The 18,398-nt window shown below is 41.3% G+C and overlaps 1 protein-coding gene and 1 long non-coding RNA gene across 2 annotated transcripts in view; one reads left to right on the top strand and one right to left on the bottom strand.

Annotated features, from left to right (window-relative positions):
* Positions 1 to 7,304, bottom strand: part of LOC124217837 (cadherin EGF LAG seven-pass G-type receptor 1) — an 80,103-nt gene extending 72,799 nt beyond the window's left edge. Inside the window, exons 1-2 of the mRNA XM_046623939.2 lie at positions 6,799 to 7,304; positions 3,534 to 3,744 (exon numbers count right to left, since the gene is read on the bottom strand). Of these exons, the coding sequence (XP_046479895.1) occupies positions 3,534 to 3,712 (179 nt within the window). The 5' untranslated portion in view covers positions 3,713 to 3,744; positions 6,799 to 7,304. The remainder of the gene's footprint in view (positions 1 to 3,533; positions 3,745 to 6,798) is intronic.
* The window catches only part of LOC138190915 (uncharacterized), a 116,855-nt gene that overhangs the window by 75,812 nt on the left and 22,645 nt on the right, over positions 1 to 18,398 (top strand). The window lies entirely within an intron of this gene.

Here is an 18,398-nt window from a genome sequence, read left to right on the forward strand (position 1 = left end):
TTCGCGGTTTCCCGAGCGCCGCGTGAACAAAGCCGGTTTTATAACAGTCACGGGGATGCCGATCGTTTGAATGGGAAACGCGCATGATGTATGAGCCCCGGACCGCGATGAGGTACATGCGTCAGTTTTTTCAAATCTACCTTATACCTCCCACATCCAGCGCGTCTGGGGGATGAAAAGACGCGGTTAATGTTCCCGGAATTCAATTCACATATCATCACCCCGTAATCATGATCTCCTGGCGCGTCACTCGGCGCCCTCAGGATTTAATATACGTATACAGCCGCAGCAGCCCGGCGCCTGGGTTAATTTCCCGTAAAAGAGGTAAAAAAAAAAAAAAACAAAAAAAAAAAGAAAAAAGAGAAACAAAAAAACTAAGCAATAACGAACGGCGTAATTCACCCCGAAAATTATCCCCGCTCGCGGATCTACGTCTGGAATATTTTTTTGGTTAAACATACTACATACATACATATACATATATATATATATATATATATATATATATATATATGTGCAAGAAAACCGCCCGAGCAGATAATTAATTACCATGCGGGAGTAAAAATTTCACCGATATAACCCCGGGTTATTGCCAGAAATTGCTTGCTCAGGTATCAGGAACGAAACGTCCAGGGTAAATGTGTACACGTATTAACGGATCCGTTAACTTTCGTCGAGTTCTTTTTTAATGTAGAGTCGAAATTTCTAACGGGCTGCAGATAGGTATGAAAATCCTTTAATTCTCGGGCCCTTATAGACCTCGCCCTGATCAATTTTATCATCTTTTCGAATCGGACCCCCGACATTGAGTTGGAATTCTGATCTTTTCCGATCGTGAAATTCGTTTCAATGCGAGTCCTCAAGATCTGCAACAAATAAAGAAAAAAAAAAAAAATATAAATAAAAAACGAAACGTCCGTTTCGACATTTTCATCGTTTTCCGTGCGCATGCGAAGGGTTAAAAAATAAACGGTTTCTTATTTTTTTTTCTCTCTCTCTCTCTCGCTTTGTTCGAAGAAGTTAGTCGCTTCGGAATGTAAGCTCAAATTTTGTAAAGTATACGATGAAGATGAGATGAGAATTAAATTTGTATGAATATTGAAAAGATACAGAGTGTATTCGGAAAATTTTACTTTCAATATAAATGCGATAATTTTTATTGAAGAAACGCGATGATCGGGCAATTCAAAATCTCTCTCTCTCTCTCTCTCTCTCTCTCTCTCTCTCTCTCTAACTTCTCTAGAACGGCGAAGATTTTCCGGAATAACACGTGATACGACGCCGAAAACACCGACGCAGAATAGCTCCGTTTTTTGCATAGTCTCTCGGAGAATGAACGCCAGCGAGAGAAATCCCGGAGCAGATCCTCGGCCTATTACACCGACCGCGGGAAATAAAAGCGATCTGAGATCGTATCGAGGGGCAAAGAAAGGGAAGAGGAAAAGAGAGAAAGAAAAAAAAAAAGAAACAGAGTTAAATACTCGCTAATTACGAGACGGGAGAAAATTGGTTCCCTTCGCGCTTGCAAGAAGTCGTTTTCCTTTTCCTTTTCTTTTTATTCTTCTTCTTCGTGATTCTTCGTTTCGTCCGTTACGGAAACAGGAGGTGTACAAGAGGAGAAACGAGCGAGGAGAAGCTTCTAACTAAGTACAGAAATAAAAGTCGTATTAATGGAATTTCGTTTACGTGTGCGGGCGCCGTGATTCTCGATTTCGGTTGCCGTATACAAAGGCCTTTGTTAACCTGCGGCGGGAGCTTCTGAAGTGACGAACCGCTCTGTGCTTACAGCTTAGCTTACCTATTCCAAAAACGAACCGTCGAGGCACCCTGCCGTCGACCAATTTGTTAAACGAATCACGCTTGTTGCAAACGTCGATTCCTCGAAGCAAACTCAAAGTTAAGGCACGAGTCTTCTTCATTCGTTATCCCAACGAACAACCGGGCCGAAAGCTTTTTCTGTAAATTGCTGGGAAACAGGGGCGGAAAATCCTGCGTGCAGAGGTGCAAGAATTTAATCCTTCAAATTCGTATATCGTAAGGTAACATTTATCGTATACGGATGATATTTATGCCATTGTAGACACAGGGCAATCCATTCTCACAGCAGCGTGATAGAATGTGAAACGGAATTTACGGATGAAAGAGAACGTGTTTTTTTTTTTTTTTTTCTTTTTTTACTATCTACTTCTATTCCTCTCTTCATTTCGCTGCTCGGGCTTTCAAAACGTATTTTGTCTGAGCACCTGGATTTCAACGAGTCAGCAGCTGTCGTTTAGCAAAAACGGTTCAACAATACCTACGCGCTCGCTTTTAGCTCTCCTCCTCTCACTTTACTTTTATTCTCTTCCATTATTTTGAATTTTTCATCTATGTATAATGTATACATATGTACATATATATGTGCCTAGATAGATGCCATACGTACAGCAAAGAATAAGGTCCAGCCGTACGAAGAAACGTCGCAATTTCGTCGCTCACTTATCTACCTATCTACATATGTATACAGATGTGCTTTCCGCACTCGAATGAAAAAGAAATAGAAGAAACTCCATACGAGAAGCTCCTGCGTATAAATCGGCCATTGGATCGATGGACATTTTCTTTTCTCAATCTTGGAGGCGACGATTTTCGTTTACGTCATCTTCTCTTGTAAAAATATCCTCAAAGCTTGGTCCAAAGTGCATTATAAGCATGTAAATACGTATTAGGCGTACGTGTAAGCTGTCACACACAAGCAACTTTTTGCCCCGCTAAATCCCACGGATAAATAATCCGGCCGTTATTTTCTACTTGCACCGACCAGAGAAATTGTGATAATGATTCGGCTACTCCGTGCAACTCTTTCAAACACACGTTTTATCTTACAGGTATAATTTGCTATTTTGGATTTAAAAATTAACAGCCGCCTGCGTGAATTGAATACAATTCTCTCGACCGATGTGGCAGATGTTTTTGATAAGGACGATTACAGTGAGTGAAATTCAGTAAAACAGGTATCGTTGAAAAAAACTGTTTAAATATTGTTGGAATTACGAAAAACGAGGTGCGCCTAAACATTTTGCGCTATCGTCGATCCTTTTTTGGTAATCGCAACGCAAAATCAGTTTCTGAGGCTTACTCTGCTTTTTTAGTTAAACAAGGCTTTAACGTCAATTTGTCGTCGCACAAGCGTTAAATTTTCGCAACAGTTACAAAAAAATATAGCGAGAGTGATCGTAATGAGAAAGAACGGTAACGGATACCAGACTTTCCGGTAACAGCTAGAAAACTAATTTTCATTTTCTACTTAGAACTATATTTTTCGATCTTGGTAAAAAATGAAAATGGTCAAGGACTGAGCGGTAACCGGAACTAAAAATTTCTCTCGGTGTACACGATCCATTCGTCGTTAAAAACGGTCCTTATTTTCAGGCCCAATGAAACAGCGCAAGCTTAGTTGAATTATCTACTTGGACGTAAATTCGAGTGAGTCAAGAAGATCGCCGGAACGAGGTCCGAGGATATATCGAATTGAATATCGGACGATTTCCTACCTGTAAGTGATAAACGCGAAGACCAGCGCCACAAGGGAGAGACTTCCTCCCAAAACCACGATCAGGCTGAGGGCTCCGTCTTGGTCCAGGGCGCCTCCAATCCCCCCGGAAATTCCTCCCCCCGCCAATCCCTTCGCCTGAGGGAAGCCGTGCACAACGCCCGTGTAAAGAGTCTCCATCTCGTGTAAATTGATCGGCTTCAATTCGTCATCTGAAATTTAAATGATCGAGAAAATTGGCGGGTAACGAGTATTTATAAGGACACGTTTCGAAGTGCTCCGTTTTTAGGGATTTCGCGTGTGGTGGAAAGAGTGTATAAAGATTGGAAAAACAAGTGTACCGCAGTATCGAATTTTTGAAACTTAGAACGGCCAGAATATAGAAAGCATCGCAATGTACAGAATCATTGGAACGAGTGAAAATATAGCAGACTAAAAATGATTCAACATCGGGGCTTCAATGTTTTCACCGCGTTCATCCACTTTGTAAATTTACAAGATTCTACAGATATTCGCGTCTTTGAAAACTCGTCATTGTGATTCTTTAATTTTCCGATCTTTCGAAATTTTCACACCCTGGACCTGAAATAAATGGTCGATCCCAAATTGACGGTGTAAATGCATCTCGAAGCAATAATTGAACGATATTAAATTCTCTAAAGATATAATAAATATGCCTGGAATTGTAATAAATCATTCTCTCTCTCTCTCTCTCTCTCTCTCTCTCTCTCTCTCTCTCTCTCTCTCTCTCTCTCTCTCTCTCTCTCTCTCTCTCTCTCTCTCTCTCTCTCTCTCTCTCTCTCTCTCTCTCTCTCTCTCTCTCTCTCTCTCTCTCTCTCTCTCTCTCTCTCTCTCTCTCTCTCTATACTACAATGCTATGAATAGCCGGTGCAGGACGTTTCGGGAACTGGATAAAAGGCCCCAATCGAAGGAAAAGGAGCACAGGTGGTACCTATATACCTCTAGATATAGCTTTTGGAAGGGGGATCGAGCGGCCGAGAAATATTGCCAATAGATTCGATTGCTCCTTCGTCGAACGTTGCGTGACGTGTAGGAAAAATTGGGGGGGGGGGGGGGGGGGGGTGAGGAAAAGGGTTGGTTATCTTTGCGATGATAAAGATTATCGGAACGCGCGGCGCGGAAATATCGTATTGATGTGACCGGATCGGGAGTTGCAGGGCATTGTGAAAGGGTTTCTTTGTCAAGTTCGATATTACAGCGTCGAGATTACTCCGGCTCCCATTATAACATACGTACATATTATATATACATACATACGTACTAGGACCGTTCGCTTTTCGCTAACAATTACCAAAACTAATCGATTTTCGATCATTATTTGCCCGATTAATCGAACGCCTCGATTATTTTACCTCATAATCGGCTTTTTATTTTACTCCCACGAACGACGAAATACTAAGATTCCTATTTTCTAACAATAAGTGAAAGATAAATGAATATTTTCGCCATAAATTATGAAAAAACTTTTCCGCTATTAAGACTACGCGCGTACTATTTACGAAATGTTGGTTTGAAATGCAGCGTTTCAGAAAAAAATACGAAACAATCGATTAATTTTTACCGAGTCAATCGAGTCGTGTTCGATTATTTTTTTTTTTTTTTTTTTTGGAACCGATTAATCGATGCGTAGATTATTTCGCGCCGGTTTTAAAAAGTATCAGGGAACCCATCGCGAAGGGATTACTTCGCGCAATTCCGTTACAACGTCTGTTTTGCGAGGGTATAATTTTATTGACTTTCGCGAACTGAATATAACACAACAACGGTCGTTTTACTTCCGCAATGTTTTACTTAAACTTATCTTTTTCTTTCCTTCTTTCTTTCCTTTTTTCATCCCTCCAGCCACATCTTCGGAAAAAAAAAAAAAAAAAAATCAACCCCTGAAATAATAAGGGAAGGTAAAAAGAAGGCGAAAAATCTTTTTAGGATAAAATATCCCGACAGACTACTGACTTTTTCTTTCGTTTTCTGCTCCAAACTCCGTCGACTATACATAATGTATGTAACTCGGGTGGAAGGCGTATAACGCGAAACGAAAATTCATAGAACATCGCAGGATATAACGCTATATGATATTATATTTATCCGCAGAGTTGAAAAAATACCTCACAAAATTCAAAAGCAATTATACATTTTTCTCGTCGTTTTTTCCTCTTGCAATCAAACAGAGAAAACAAACAAAAGTTGTTTTGTTCATCCTCCTCTCGTTCCTTTTCCCCTTGTTTTTCTTCGAACGAACCGTATTAACGTAACGCAACGAAATTGAACCTTCTCGCATTTTTATTACGAGCTCCTTTTCTCCGGCTCTGAGGGAGATTTTTTCTAATGTTTTTTTTTTTCCTTGTTTTATTTTCAAATCTTGCAATTTCCGTTCACCAGCCGAGTCTGTTTTTGCCTTGCACGTTTTAACGAATATTTCCTCTTTATTTCTTGTCCTTACCTTTCCTTACCTTTCCTTCCGCTTCTTCGCACCGCCAATTAACCACTCGGTTGTTTAATTACCAAGCCAAAAGTTACGATATGGAAGTTACACAGTTTTAATTATCGGAAGCAGCCCCCGAAAAACTTTTCCAATATTTCTTCCCGTCGCCAGTTTTACGACCCTGGGATGCATAAAAAGTCTGTTTCTCCTTTTTGCTTTTCGTTTTTTATTTCTCTCTCAGTTACACGTATACGTACATCTGTCAAATACGAAAATTGGCGGTGAGAGTGTAGCGGAAAATGATAAAAAAATCTTTGAAATTTTCAAACTCATTAACACCGTCTTTGCTCATTTGTTTACTTCTTTATTTTACAACGATGTTGTGATTTCTGTTCACAAATTATGCGTGATCTTCTTGTAAATACGAGTATCGGGCATTGAAATTGGCTGCTACGCGGCTAGTCGATCAAACGGGTCGTCTCGGGAGGAAAATTCGAATTCGAATTCCATTCGAAGGACAATTCGGATCAGTATTAGGCGATACTAGAACAGGAAATTCAATCCCGATACCCGGAATGGGTGCGATTAGAGCACTCGCTTCGCGTCGGGGGAAAAAAAAAAAATTGCATGCAAGGTACATCGAGGCACGTGCGGAATTCCAATTGTACAATTGTACGCGAGGTGAGTTTTTATCGAGGAATTATGAGGAAACGAGAGGAGGTAGTGGAAAAAATAGGAACATTTCTGCAAATAGTTGAAATTTATTTTCTCAACGAAGCGATTAATTAAGCTTTATTATAATGCAAGAGTTCAGGTCGCTTACCATGCGAATTAGATCGAGAGCCGACGGTCGAACTTCAAGAACATAAAACGAAAGAAATTTTCACCCTAAAAGAAAGTTCGCACCTCTCGCGATACTTTTTATTCAAAAAATTGGCAATTTTTCCCCGCCCTCTGCACGTGTCGGTTAAACAATTATCAGCACGTTTTCGCATAAGATCCGTTACTTTTCAAAAATTGAACCTGTTATTATCGTGGAATCTAGGAAAATTGTGAGAAGTGAAAAAAGAAAAAAAAAAAAATAAACTTTGTTACTACGAGATTTGACCAAGATGTTATTTACAATCTACCGCAATTAAGACGCGACGAAAATGAAGTAAAATTTAATTCTCGCGTAATTTTCCCGCTTCGTGTATTTTTTTTTTTTCTTAATTTGTAAAATTCCCGCGAACGCGACCGTTTTCTCAGACGTTGGTGGAAAAATTTTCCTTAAACCTCGAGCGCATCGACGAATCGGAATGAAAAGCCGCGAGTGTCGGCTGTGCGGTTGGCGTGCGACGCGCTACTGAAGCCTGTATCGCGTTTCCCCAAGTTCATCGTGCGCATGTTCATTCGGAAGTGGACAGAGAGACCGACACGTCTGACTGCCAGACATGCCGACGCACCTACAGGGACGTGCATGCACACATACCAGGAGCGTGAGAATTCCGCGCTTCGTCGCATCGCCGGCGTCGAATTCGAAGGACAAGTTTTCAACTCTCAAAGTCAAAGACGTGCGTCGCGATTTTCGAATTACAATAAATTACGCTCGATTGTGGGCGATCTTTTCTGAAGTAAAAAAAGAAAAACAAAACAAAATAAATATTCTCCATTTTTTCACTAGAATTTTAGTTACTTAAACGGCTTCTCTCCCCGAACTTAATTCTGTCGGTGAAAACCGACAGCTGAAACGAGTTTCACGAAGTTTGAAAGCTTTCATTTCCGTCATCGCGATTACTTTTCAACTCTGAGAGAGAAACTGATTTCTTTTTTTTGTTTTTTGTTCCACTGAAATAATCCACAACGCGTGTCTTTCTATTCTTAAGAGAAGGCTCCGGGTGCCCTGGTCAGTTTCAACGTTGACGTACCTGCATATATATATATATATATATATATATATATATATCTCCAAATAGCTAAGTCTACGTATCTCAAACGCAAAAAGGGCTTGACAGCCCCATTCTATATTCACATTTCTGAAGAAAAACACTCCAATGCGTTTTTATTTCAGGCTGAAATAAAGAAATGGCACGGACTCTACGAATTTGCTACACTGAGAAAAATTTCATTTGTTACGGTAACTAGAAAAATTCAGTAAAACAGGTATCCTTTAAAAAAACTGTTTTGAATATCGTTGGAATTAGAAAAAACGAGGTACGCCCAACTATTTTGCGCTATTGTCGATCCTTTTTTGGTTATTGCAACGCTAAATCAATGTCTGAGGTTTACTCTACTTTTTTAGTTAAACAAGGCTTCAACGTCAATTTATCGTCGCACAAGCATTGAATTTTCGCAACAGTTGCAAGAAAATATAGCAACAGTGATCGTAATGAGAAAGAATAGCAACGGATACTAGACTTTCCGGTAACGGCTAGAAAACTAATTTTCATTTTCTACCTAGAACTATAATTTTGGAAATAAAAATTTCTCTCAGTGTATCGCGATTTTGTAGAATCCGTACCATTTCTTTATTTCTGCGTCAAACGAAAACCTGTTCTAATGTTTTTGTTCAGAATTGTGTATAGAATAGGACTGGTGAGCCCGTTTTCGCGTTTCAGAAACGTGGACTTATTGTTAAACATTTTCGATGCGCGGAAGATAGCAGATTTTATTGAACTCACCTTTTTTATTTAGGGGTCCGCGATGATTCGTCGGAATTAGAGAAGGGGAATAATAATATCGGTATAACCTGTAAAGTAGGTCGGTCGTGGAAATTAAAAAGGGGAAGGTCTGACCTCGGTCGAATTCCTGTCGGAGAGATGCGTTAATTGCCTGTACTTTACTTCTATGCCTATGACAGAACCGCTCTGTTTCTCTCCCAGACGAAAGTGTAACGAGAAACTCTGCGAACCACGACGAAGGTGCCCTAAAATTCGTCGGAACAAACTCGGCTGTCCGTCGATTCCGTTGATTTGTTTTCCTTGTTAATTATCCGGAAAGTGCGCAGTGGAAGAGTAAAATATAAGAAATTTTCAGTTCCGGTTACCCTCAGTCCTTAACTTATACTTTAATTTCTTACCACAATCGAAAAATATAGTTCCAGGTATAAAATGAAAATTAGTTTTATAGCTGTTACCGGAAAGTCTAGTATCCGTTTCTGTTCTTTCTCGTTACGATCGCTGTTGCGAAAATTTAACGCTTGTGCAACGATAAATTGACGTTAAAGCCTTATTTAACTAAAAAAGCAGAGTAAACCGAAGAAACTGATTTTGCGTTTCAATAACCAAAAAAGGATCGACGATAGCGCAAAATGTTTACGCGTACCTCGTTTTTCGCAATTCCAACAATATTCAAACAGTTTTTTCAACGATACCTGTCTTACTGAATCTTTCTAGTTACTGTAACAACTGAAATTTTTTCTCAGTGTATGAAAAAAAATACTTCAGATCGACGGAAGTTTTTTTTTCTCTCTCTTTTCAATCGTGCATTAATATTCCAAAATTCATTACTAGCTTAAAAGACGATTGAAAGCTTTAAATAGAATATTCAATTCTAATGAGGCAATCGGAGGAGAAAATCGGGTAGTGTATTTTTGGAATTTTGAATATTATCGGCAGCGTGACATCGAGAACGGAAGTGTCTTCGGTTCGATTTTCACCTCCCCTGCAGTTGAGTGCGAAATACGGTAATTTGTGCAGAGTTTTCGAGGGTGAATTTATGAGCCGTTTGTTAGCCGATATTACCCGGGACACAGTGTAGGTATAGTCGTGAATTTATTCGACGGAAGGACACGGACGGCTAAACGGCGAGATGAAATTCTCGCATCCCACATTCATCACGTTGAAAATATTTTCATAGATCGTCCCGTCTCGCGTGCAGCATCGCCAACTCGACGTTCCTCGAATATCAAATCCCCTGGCAAACGACACGACTGCCGGGTGACGGATATTCGTCAACCGGATCATCACGGAATGCCGAGAACACTTCGACGATGCTCGAGGCCGGCGAAGGGATTTCGGGATAATCGCCTAAACAAACGCAAAGTTAAACTAGGAAGGTCCTGTCGCCTATCTTCATCCTCTCACTTAAAGTACCGACGACGTACATCCGGTCTTATCATCTCAAGTTGCGTCGATCAGCTGCTGACGTTTCGGAAAGACGGAGGCAGCTTGGAAATCGAATAAGTTATTCCGAATCGTTAACGTCGCTTTTCACTGATTTTTATCGATTTCCATCCTTTCGTGTAACTTGCACTGATTGCAAACCGCAAACCTGATTCTCAACGATTTTCGGATAGGACTGAATTGCAAGATATCATTGGAAATCGATACGGAAATCAACGAAAGGACACGATCAGACGGAACTCGGGAGAATTTAGATGAAATCACATGAAACCATTCGAGGTTTACGGTTTTTATGATTTCTTCAACCTTGTCGTGTATAATTTCAAAGGATCCTCAACGATTCCAGCTTTTTATTCACCAGGCGCCTCGTTTTTTTTTTTTGTCAAGAAAATTCGAGTCATTCGAGTTCCTGGGATTTAAAATCTTTCTCTGACCTTGTAAATTTACTATTTCCTTTGATAAATGGTCGCTCGGTTGCGGGACGAGGCTAAAACGTGATAAGGTTTGCAGGCTGAGAAAGCCGAGCCCAGATTTTGGAAACTCCCAAGAGTTTCGATTCTCTTTGAAATCTGATCGGGAAGGGTTACGCTTTGAAATTCGATAGAGCAATCCTTTTTTCACATCTCGAAATGAGATGGTACGGTGGAGATTTTTAACATCTCTTGAAAATCTCGAGAGTACTTAGCTAAGGGCGGAAATTTTCTCTGCAACGAGTAAAAATTTTACGCGAAACCCTGAGCCTTTAAAAAAAATCCCGCAGGCGTAATCCTCGATGAAAGGACTCTTCGAGTACCTTGAATTGTGAACGCAGACTCTGTCTGAGATGATACCAGGTGAAATCGGAGACGAGTCTGACTTCGTCTTCTCAGGGCGTTCCTTACATTCTTAAGAAAAAAGCCCCTCATGCCTCTGCGGAATATGTACCATAGAACTCGAAAATCCTGGCGTGTCCTGTTCGGTTTCGGAATGTCTTGCCATTCTCTCCTCTATCCGAAACTGATCCAACCTTGTTACGATAAGTCTAAGTTATAAGAATACGTGAGACGGTGAAACCATTTTTATTTTACCTGGTTCCGGAAAAGCTCTCGCGCGAATATTCAATGAAATATGTTTTTCTTTTTTTTTCGTTCAGGCCAGAGTAAAAACACATGGATTCTTTTTTCACGATTCAAAGAGCGTTTTCTCCTTTCCTCGTTTTTATTTTTCCTTCCTCCTTTTCCCGCCGTTAATTGTTGTTCAATTTTGCCCCGTTCCTCGTTTCCATTCCACCGAGTCATAATTATCTTTGACAACGATCCAATTTCATCCTGCAGCGTGAATAAATCAAGGCTCGGTCGTCGTTTCGAATTTACGCATCGAGCTTTCCGCTGTCACGTCACAACGATATTGCTAAATAGGCAGACGTCTCAAATGCTCGTCCCAATCGGTTTACATGATATAATCTACACATAAATACGAATCAGAAATATTCTTCCGTTTCGCTTTTAATCGCGTTTACGATAAAAATGTATAGAAAAAATATCTCGCGAGAAATCCGGTGACAAAAAGAAAAAAACAATAAAAATTTATCCTTCCGCGTTGATTAATTACGCACTCTTTCGCGTGTTGTTTTCGTTGTTCTTCTTCTTCTTCTTTTTCTTCAGCTTCTTTTTTCGTTGTACACACCGCGAAAAGAGAAGAAATAAAGTTTGTCTCACCGCGCGCGTCGATTTGTCACCTTTATCGCGTACCTACAACAGATAACGTTCCGCGAATATACGAAAGCCGTGTAAGTACGAAGTGAGCGGATTCGGCAGCGGTAAAAAAAACGTTACGATCAGACTCGGCGAAAGGTTGGATTTGGCCGCGTGTTACGAGGTGTTAGTACAACTCGAAAGAGAGAATGTTGCGTTGTTCCGTTCCCGTATAGGTGATAGGAAACGATACATTTCCGGTCCTCACCTCACCCGCGGTAATGGGGAAGGCGATAGGATCCTTCGTTCCCTGCAGGATTCCTCTCTTACCTCAAGGATAATAACCCGAAGATTTCGCATCGTGAAAAATAATGATTCGGCACGTCCAGAAATTCCCGACGTAATTTCGTCGAATTAACTTTTATACTTTTTTGACTCGACACTCCACGTTACGAATCTTGATGGAAAATTATTAATCACGCTTCGTTATTCTTGTCCGAGGATTTTTTTTTTGACCCGTGAAAATCGTCTTCGGCACAAATTATTCCGTTCCTCCTTCTCCTTGACATTTTTTCACCTTTCGGATCCCCGGCGTATTTCGTTTTGCCACATGTACGGAATATCGCCTGATTATCGCGTTCGTTTTTAGCATCGATGTTGATTTTGACATTTGAGCGATCGCCGAAGGGTGCCGATGAGGAGCTGATTTTTAATGCGATGAATAAATCACAGCGGAAAAAAAAACCCGCGCGTTCCAATTATTATCCTTGATTGTCAGAATTGCTGCAATATACCTGATTCGACCTATCACTTAAATTATCGGTATTTACAATTTCCCGAGAATTAATGCCATGGGTACACATGTACGTATAAATGTATTTGCCCAATTTATCGATGAAGGCCCTGCGAATCAATATCGTGTACTGAGCTCAGAGCTTGGAGCTTTTTCCGGCCGGTTTTATCGCCGAAATCAATTATTCCACCTGTACGTAATGTCGAACCGAACTTGGTTATTTGTGGGGAAAAGTTTTCGCCGCAAACGAGGCCAAGCATAAAACTATACTCGTTCGTTTTCGCAACTCTTCGTGTCCATATTGTTCAACACTAACTACAGGAGTAATTTCTGTGATCATTATTCCTTGCAATTAGGCACCCATTTATCACGTAGCCCTGACGCATAGCTAGCCGGTTCAAAGCAATTATAAAAGCTACGATACAATGTGAAATGATAACAAGATGAAACGAATGATAGAGAAGAATATTGAATTAATTACTGTCTGAGGCAAAGAAACAAATTCGCTTGGCTTCATTCAAGCGATGAAAATCTTCGAAAATTCATTCCTCGTGTAAATTTGAATTGTTTCAAAATTGTTGAAATTTAAAACTTTTTTTTCTTAGTACCAATTCGAAAATTGAATGGATGAAAGATACCCCTAAAAATTACCAGCAGAGATCGGTTTTTTTTTACGATTTCTCGACAACGACGTAAGTCAGAGCGTTTTTTTTTTTTGGTTGGTACTACAAGACATCGCAGAATGAAGAGGATCGGTTCATAAATACACCTCGAGTACTTTCCCCGTAAATGCAGATGGAAATAGGAGAAATATGAAGAGAGCGTCTTGCGTTCGGCAAATATTATTCCTAACATGGTTTCAAAATCCGTGTGTAAGCCTTCTCGGTGTAAGCCTCTGTGTGTGTGTATAGTAAAAACGATTCAATCCTTTGCAAATATCGTCAGCGACCGGGAATGCTTCGTAAACAATTTATGCGTCCGACGTGCTTTGCATCCGCGGTAAATTAATCAGAACGCCTTCAGGGCTTACCGGACGAACTTCGGGGGCGTAATCTTTGACCTAGCGTTGAAAAGCTCGACTGGTCCACAGAGTCGGAGGGTTAGCCGGAAAATAGAAGCACGCGTTACCCTTCGTCAAAAGGATCTTACCGTCGCCAGACGCGACCGACACAAAGGATGCCGTGTTAATGGTTTTCCCATTTCTTCTACCTTCTCAGTTTCTTTCGCATTCTTACCCCGTCAACGTACTGCAGCCGTTTTTCAATCCTCGAGTTTCTAAAAACCGCAAACCCGCTTCGCTTAGGTTCTATTTTCAAGTTTCGTCCTATTCTCGTCGCAGTTTCTCTCCGAGCAATAAGATGTGCTAAGAAAATTGAAAATAATTCCATCCAAAGCGCAGTCTTGAAAATATCTCGAAATTTCACTGATCCCTTTCTCTAATAATTAATGCGTGTGTAAGTGAAAATTTTACTTACCGGATATCTGGATAAAAATGTCCGTGATGCATGGTCTTGGATTTTGATGTTGAAAAGGAGCGTAAGTTACGACTGTTGAAATTTTTACCAAGACCTTGTATAGAGGATAATTATGTAGCGCTTGGTTGGAAGTGTGAATAAAAAAACCCCCGCTTAAAAAAAAAAAAAAAAAAAAAAAAAAAAAACAGGTAATTGGCACGATTCTGCAAAAGAAAGTAGGTACGCAGTGCAAAGAAGAAACGAGGCGGTGAAATGCGTTTATAATGCAACCGGCGGAAAGATCTCGGCGAAGCGCCTGCAGCTGTTACGGTAGAATTTCATTATGAGAACGTCGTCGCTTCTGTCAACTCTGGCCCATGGAGAGTGGGTAGGTACGCGGTTATACAGAGAGAGAGAGAGAGAGAGAGAGAGAGGCGTGCAGGCGTGCGAACGAACCTTACATGTATCCGGACGGCTGGGTGGAACATCGCAAGCTGTGCTTTCGGGTACCGGTGAGACGGTAGATTGGAGTTTCACTTTAACGAATGTCTTCCGCGCTAAATCAATTTCATGCAGAATGGTAATTAACGCTATCCGAGGTAGAGCAGGGCCGGGGCGAAAGAAAGGGAACTTGATTGCGCGGAGTCTACTGATATCAGGGGAGTGTATAATAACCGCGAACAATTCGCCCGGAGCCAATTTCGTAGGTCAACTTCATCCCTCAACGCTGATTGGATCCAGAGATCATTTCGCGCTATTCTTTCTCACAGTATCTGTGAATGAGCGTGAAATAGAAAAAGAAGAAGAGATGTGAAAAGAGGGAGGGGGGGATCACCGATGGTACAAACTCGCCTAACTTCTATCCTAACCGCGCGTTAGCGTTTTCTCAATTTCCCGAAACTTTGTTCCCTGAACATCTTTTACGGACCCGGTTGACGATAATCGATTCGAATCAACTTCCCGTCTCACTCGGCGTCTGTATATTTGGATTTTCAGCGTCGATTCCCGCGACGCTAAGTCCAACAAAAAATCCCCACGAGTCGGTTATAACTTCGCTCGGTCAGCCCGGCAAGTCTTGTACCGCACAAGTTGGCTGTATAAGGTAGAAGCAAATGTCTCCCTGGGGCTGTTCCAAATGTCACCCCATCCGTTCGTCTCTCCCAAGGGTGGGGGGCGAAAGCTACGCAATCCTAGGAAGACCGGCTTCAATGTTTCACGTGACATTCGCGTTTGCCCGGCTGAGTAACTCCCTTTCCATGTACTTCAATTTACATCCCCCACGGTTTCCATCCCCCTCCTTTACTCGCCGGGTAAGCAAACAATCACGAATCCTGACCCAAAGGTACCTATTCGATGTACTTTGCGCGTCCTATATGGATTCATTTGCACACGCCCCTTTGCTCAAACTTTCCTCCCAAACAACGACAACTAATTTCAACCAAAGGTTATTGACCATCCTTTTTGCAAACCTTCCGCAACTTCGCGCTCACTGATGTCTTTGACCATTTTTCAAAATTCTTTTTCCACACGACAAAAACCGCCAAAAACGTTCACAATTTTCATTCAAGAGAAGTGTAAGAGAGCAAAGTGTGACGAACCAAAAGTTTAGAAATATTTCCCTAAAGCCAAATTAGTTACATATTGCTAGGAACAAACCCCCGTTATAGATGATAACTAATTTTAAACACCGAGTTTTAATCGTCTCATTGCATTAACATTACGTTATTATACTCATACATTTCAGCTGCAAAATCCAGATCGCTTGTCTGATTCCAGTGAATAATACCTCGATTTATTCATAAATGAATTCTGTTCCAATCAAATCGTCTGACAAAAAGTTAGTTTCGGGATTTCAATACTATAATATTCGATCATTTTTATATACGATTTATTTTTTCGTCTCTTTCTTACGTAATTTTATCAAATTTAATTCGATCAGTAGCTCGAGTTGCACTTCTCGAACTCTTGAATATTCTCTCGCGTTTTTGTTCCTCCAGATTTTCGTCCTGCCCGTATGTTCCGTACAGCCTTATATAACCTGGCGTCTAACCGCAATCAGACCATAATTCAATCAAAGCCACAAGAAGATTAGACTCCACCCTGACTCTTGAGTAAATCCAGCGAAAACCGTTGGCCGTCGCGCATTTCCTCCGAGGTCTCGATTAGGCTGAATATTTGGTATCGACCTGGTATAAATGTAACGTAAATCCTGAGTGAATATACCCAAGGATCGTTATTACGCCGTCTCTCGGTTGTCGAGGTGGGCATAAAAAGCGAAAAAGTTGGCAGATTTCACGCCAACCGGGTGAAACGTTATTGTCACGGGTAGGAATGACGTCTGTTAAACTGTCATTTCACTCCTCGACAAGTTGAAAAGCTTGCTTCGTACTCCACGGTTCCTCGTATATTGCACGGATAAAGAGTTCCGTTTTACGCTTTGACGACTCGCTTTGAATTTTTTCCCTGTCATGCATCCGTTTTCGCGGTTAAAAAACCTAAAGCCAATTATAAGGGTACCGATATGTCGTGGAAACGGATTATTACACGAGGCAAACATCGATTTTCTCCTCGAGTACACCACAAATACCGACTGTTTCGGAAATTTCGTTCTTCGCGTTTGCTGCTTTATATACATGAAAAGACGCACTTTACTCACAATCAATTGACGACAAGGACATAATCGTTAGCTCGTAGGTCCATTCTTCGGGAAAACCAGCTGCCGGTTGTCGTAAAGTTGAAGGTAGAACTTAGCTGGTACAATGTGACTTTGCAAAGCACTGTTCCTCTTAGAAACCGTGCCACTTTAGCCTGAGTTTCGAAATCTGCGAAAAACAAAAACTTGTCGGTAGATGAAAAACGCAATGTCATTATTTTCGAACCAACTCACGACCAGCGAAGAATGAATGGTGAAAAAAGCGCCTCATTCAAATGGAAGTGGCACGTCTTCCGAAGACATCGGTACTTCGGGCAACCTCAGGAAGTAGGTGATGCAACCTGAGAACCAAATTCCGACTCCGTGCCACCGAAGCTACAGACCTAGACGCCGTGTAAACGGCGAAGGAAGAGGGTCCATCTTAGAAGCTCCTCTTTGATCGTGATCAAAGACGCAATAACAATCCTTGCTGCTGTCGTTACCCACATGTCCCTGGGGCTTGCCTAAACCCGAGTCACTAAAACAGGATACATTAAATCGCGGGTATAGGCGAGGCTGTCTGTGCTTGAGAGGCTGTTCGACAGCTACTGGATAATGCAGGGATTGACATAATTACTGCCAGAGTTTGCTCAATGATTGCCCTGCCGCGTTAGGAGCATCGCTAATTCGACGAATCCTTGCCTTGATTACCTCAGACGGGGATGAAAGTATGACACGTCAATTTTCGTTAAACGCCAACGGGATGCAGATACTGGAAAGGGCAGTTCCGAAGGTCCTTTATTATTGTTCTTGGACTATCGTTTCCGCGCTTGATCGTTTTTAGCCCTCGAGGAAACCACGGAGGGAAAAACTTGTAAAATAATGCATAACGTAGCCGGATGGCGATATTCGTTTTTCCACCCCCTACGTTGGCAGAAACTTTCGGCCACATTCGTCTCGCTCCTGTAACGGGGTCAGGGTTCCCGTAAATAAATAGTGGCCCTGTATTTTGGCTGGTTCTTACGTCACTCGTTACTCGACCCTGGCCATTGCTGGCATCGATCGCCCCTAAATCATTTATTCCTCGTTCCCGTCTTCGGACGACTCCTAGACGAATTTCTAACGGAGAATATCGACAAATAAAAATTCACCTTCTCGTCCAGCGATTTTCGCGACTGACCTAAATCAACAAGTGATAGGAATCTACAGCGACAGGCTGCCAATAAGTAGGGACAAGATTGAGAGACCCGCGTGTGCGCCAAGATGAATAACCGCGATCTGCTTTCTCGGCGACAAATATTGTCTCCTCAATACGCGGAGATTTCGAAATTCCTCGAGAGATTGACCTCGCTCAGTCTGACCTTATTGACGGAATATTGTCTCTCACTGTTTGCACGCTCGAAGCAATCTTCTGCGGAGAATTCGAATTCGAATACCTTGAGATCTCTCCTTCCCTTTTCCACTGTTCCACTTCGCCTCGATGAAGATGCAGTATTCAACTTCAAACAGCCGCCCGTTCACCAATTCAAACTTCGAACCAAATCGCGACTCACAAACGGGACTATGTGAGAAGAAATCTCGAAAGTGGAAGTGGATTCCTGAATTTCAACCCTACGTGCACGCAATTAATATTTATACAACCGAATCATTCATTCCACGGGTGAACAAAAAAAAAATTCTTCTTATAAATTTCTATCGAGATAAGTAAATTTCGATCTTGTACATCGAATAATAACCAAAACCTTTATTTATTACTTATAAATTACGT

This window comes from Neodiprion pinetum, chromosome 4 (assembly GCF_021155775.2).
Source record: "Neodiprion pinetum isolate iyNeoPine1 chromosome 4, iyNeoPine1.2, whole genome shotgun sequence".
Lineage (NCBI taxonomy): Eukaryota > Metazoa > Arthropoda > Insecta > Hymenoptera > Diprionidae > Neodiprion > Neodiprion pinetum.